The 2535-nt window shown below is 40.9% G+C and overlaps 1 protein-coding gene across 1 annotated transcript; it reads left to right on the top strand.

The window, feature by feature from the left end:
* Window positions 1-221: 221 nt before the first annotated feature.
* On the top strand, window positions 222-2039 carry serp2 (stress-associated endoplasmic reticulum protein family member 2). The gene is made up of 3 exons (XM_056290112.1): window positions 222-305; window positions 1659-1731; window positions 1999-2039. The coding sequence occupies exons 1-3, from the start codon at window positions 222-224 to the stop codon at window positions 2037-2039; spliced, it is 198 nt and encodes a 65-aa protein (XP_056146087.1).
* Window positions 2040-2535: the final 496 nt, after the last annotated feature.

Here is a 2535-nt window from a genome sequence, read left to right as displayed (position 1 = left end):
CCATGTGTAGTGGGTTGTGGTTCGGCTTCATGGCTCAGTAAAATGAAGCAGAACCTATTTACGATCACAGACAATACGAGCGTCTGAGGCGCACTTCTCAACCGCGCATGCGTAAACAGGTGCAGGGAAGCCGGCGTGTCGCGGGAGCGTCATCGGCTTGCTGGTTCATTAAGAGAAGGACAAGTGGCGACAGTTGATGCAGAACATCAGCTTCTCGGAAGATGGTCGCAAAACAGAGGATCCGTATGGCAAACGAAAAACACAGCAAGAACATCACACAGAGAGGGAACGTGGCGAAGACGCTGGTGAGACGCTGTTCTTCACACAGGATATCAGGACGTTATCAAACGAAGGGGATGTGAAACGGATTTTTTTCGCATTTTGTCCTTTTGTCGACTGCATGGCACCTTTGTTTAGGGAATATATTTATATTTCGATATATTGACTTCATACTTTCCTTTTTATGCTTCGTGGTTCTGATAACGTGGATATTTTATACACCCGACGTCCTTCATGCTACTGTTACTGATGTGATATGCAAATTATTTACAGTCATTACGAAATGTGTTAGTTATGTCCCTAATGGTGAACACGATTTCAAGCAATATTTATTCACTTCATTCAAAAAATACACTTGATGTGATGTAGCCTAGTTTGGTATGTTGGTTTGTTTAGGGCCTTTTTCTTTTATCAGAGATCAAGCTTTTACTCTTCTTCGCTGGCAAGTTATCCAGCAGGTGAAGATTTGACAATGAATAATGAATGTGGTAGTCAAGCTCTTCCAGAAATTTCTATTTGTCTGTCTGATATACAATATTAAGTAGAGTATGGAACCCTTTAATAAAGTGTATTCCTGAAATAAAATCAGCATTGCCAATGAAATAATTGGTACCAATCTGGTACATTGTGGTATACACTGAAAGGACTAAACATGAGTGTGCAAGAGGTTTATTATGCATATCAGATTATTTACAAACTACATGCGCCAGATTTCCTTGCCGATCAATATTTTTCTCATTTCACAGTATCGCTCCTTGCCTCTGTAAGGAAGGCTGAAGACAGGCTGTATTACTGCTCATGAGAACATGTCTGTAATACATCATTGCACAATGTAACTTGTTAACAACAGTGAGATGGATGCTAGTGTTGATGTTTGGCTTGAAACTGCTCTGGACCACAGAACGTGTTTTGATGTCATCTACTGTACGTTCAAGTATTCAAGGAAGAGACACATGGTGATGGGCAATTTGGAAAGTCTAATCATAGAGTAAAATTACTGTACGATTAGACTTTCCAACTTGCTTAATGCAGCTACAGAGGTGCAGTTTACTTGTCTGGAGGGCAGGTGCCCTCCTCTCTGTTCTTGGCCACATTCAGGTTAAGGCAAAACCAACAAATCATCTAGTAACATGCTGCATTTAACAGTTTTTGACAAGTTTACTAGACAGGACAAGACCCTCTTTTTAAACATTCCAATACTGAAATGGATATTTAGAAATTTTATCAGATAAGTATGGGGTTTTTTTTCTCATTCTTTCAGATTTTTTTTTCATTCTCTTGGGCTGATGTTTTACAAAGACGTACTTGTAAACCGTTTCACTTTTGCAGTGCAGTATCAAAATGAGACACTGATGTGGATCTTTCTCTCTTTCTCAAAGCGACCACAGGAGGAGAAGTATCCGGTGGGGCCCTGGCTGCTGGCACTATTCGTATTTGTAGTGTGTGGATCAGGTAAATAACACACACACACACACACACACACACACACACACACACACACACACATATATATATATATATATATATATATATATATATGTGTGTATGTATGTATGTATATATAATATATAATGTGTGTGTATGTGAGAGAGATGAAAAGCTTGATTTAAGGACATTCTTTTTATTTTGCTTATGGCGGCCAATTATGTATCACTCACTGACACTGCATTGCATAGCATGGATCAGGGTCTTTCTCTACATATCTATTTGTTTCCTCAGCCATATTTCAGATCATCCAGAGTATCCGCATGGGAATGTGATACAGAAGAAAATCCAGGCTGCCCGTCCTCATCCCGCCCCCTCACTGAGCACAGGGTTTCTCATGACTTCACGCCCCTGACCCTCAACAGGCTTGGCGGTGAACAGCACAGCTTTCCATCCAGCAGACATTAGAAAGAGGAGCTCTCCCTGACCTCTGCCAACAGCCGTCTCATCCAGCACTCCCTTGTCCTCCTCATCCCCTACCCTCAGTCAGTGTTTACAGGCAGTGGTAGTGAGAGCTTTTTTATGGACCACCAAAACCACACTGGATGGCGTCTGTCCCAATCACTCATTTAGCCCAGACTTGTGCACAGGAGACTTTGAATGTATGTGGATGTGGGAGATCATTTGTTTCTGTTTAGCTATTTGTGTTTCTGAATAAACCTTTTTATCAAATAAACATAAGTAACATTTAGGACACATCTGGCTACACTTTGTTCTCCTTACTTTGGCAGGATCCCTTCTTGTCAATCTACCCTTAAAAATATATCTTGG

The sequence above is a fragment of the Lampris incognitus genome, chromosome 11 (assembly GCF_029633865.1).
Source record: "Lampris incognitus isolate fLamInc1 chromosome 11, fLamInc1.hap2, whole genome shotgun sequence".
Taxonomy (NCBI): domain Eukaryota; kingdom Metazoa; phylum Chordata; class Actinopteri; order Lampriformes; family Lampridae; genus Lampris; species Lampris incognitus.
The sequence above is the reverse complement of the archived record's forward strand: the minus strand, read 5'-3'. Positions and strand labels throughout refer to the sequence as shown.

Bases quoted from the DNA above. Each gene is read 5' to 3' on its own strand.
- serp2 (XM_056290112.1), top strand. From the start codon at position 222: ATGGTCGCAAAACAGAGGATCCGTATGGCAAACGAAAAACACAGCAAG. The intron at 306-1,658 runs GTGAGACGCTGT...TCTTTCTCAAAG, and splicing joins GGAACGTGGCGAAGACGCTG to CGACCACAGGAGGAGAAGTA. The intron at 1,732-1,998 runs GTAAATAACACA...TTGTTTCCTCAG, and splicing joins ATTTGTAGTGTGTGGATCAG to CCATATTTCAGATCATCCAG.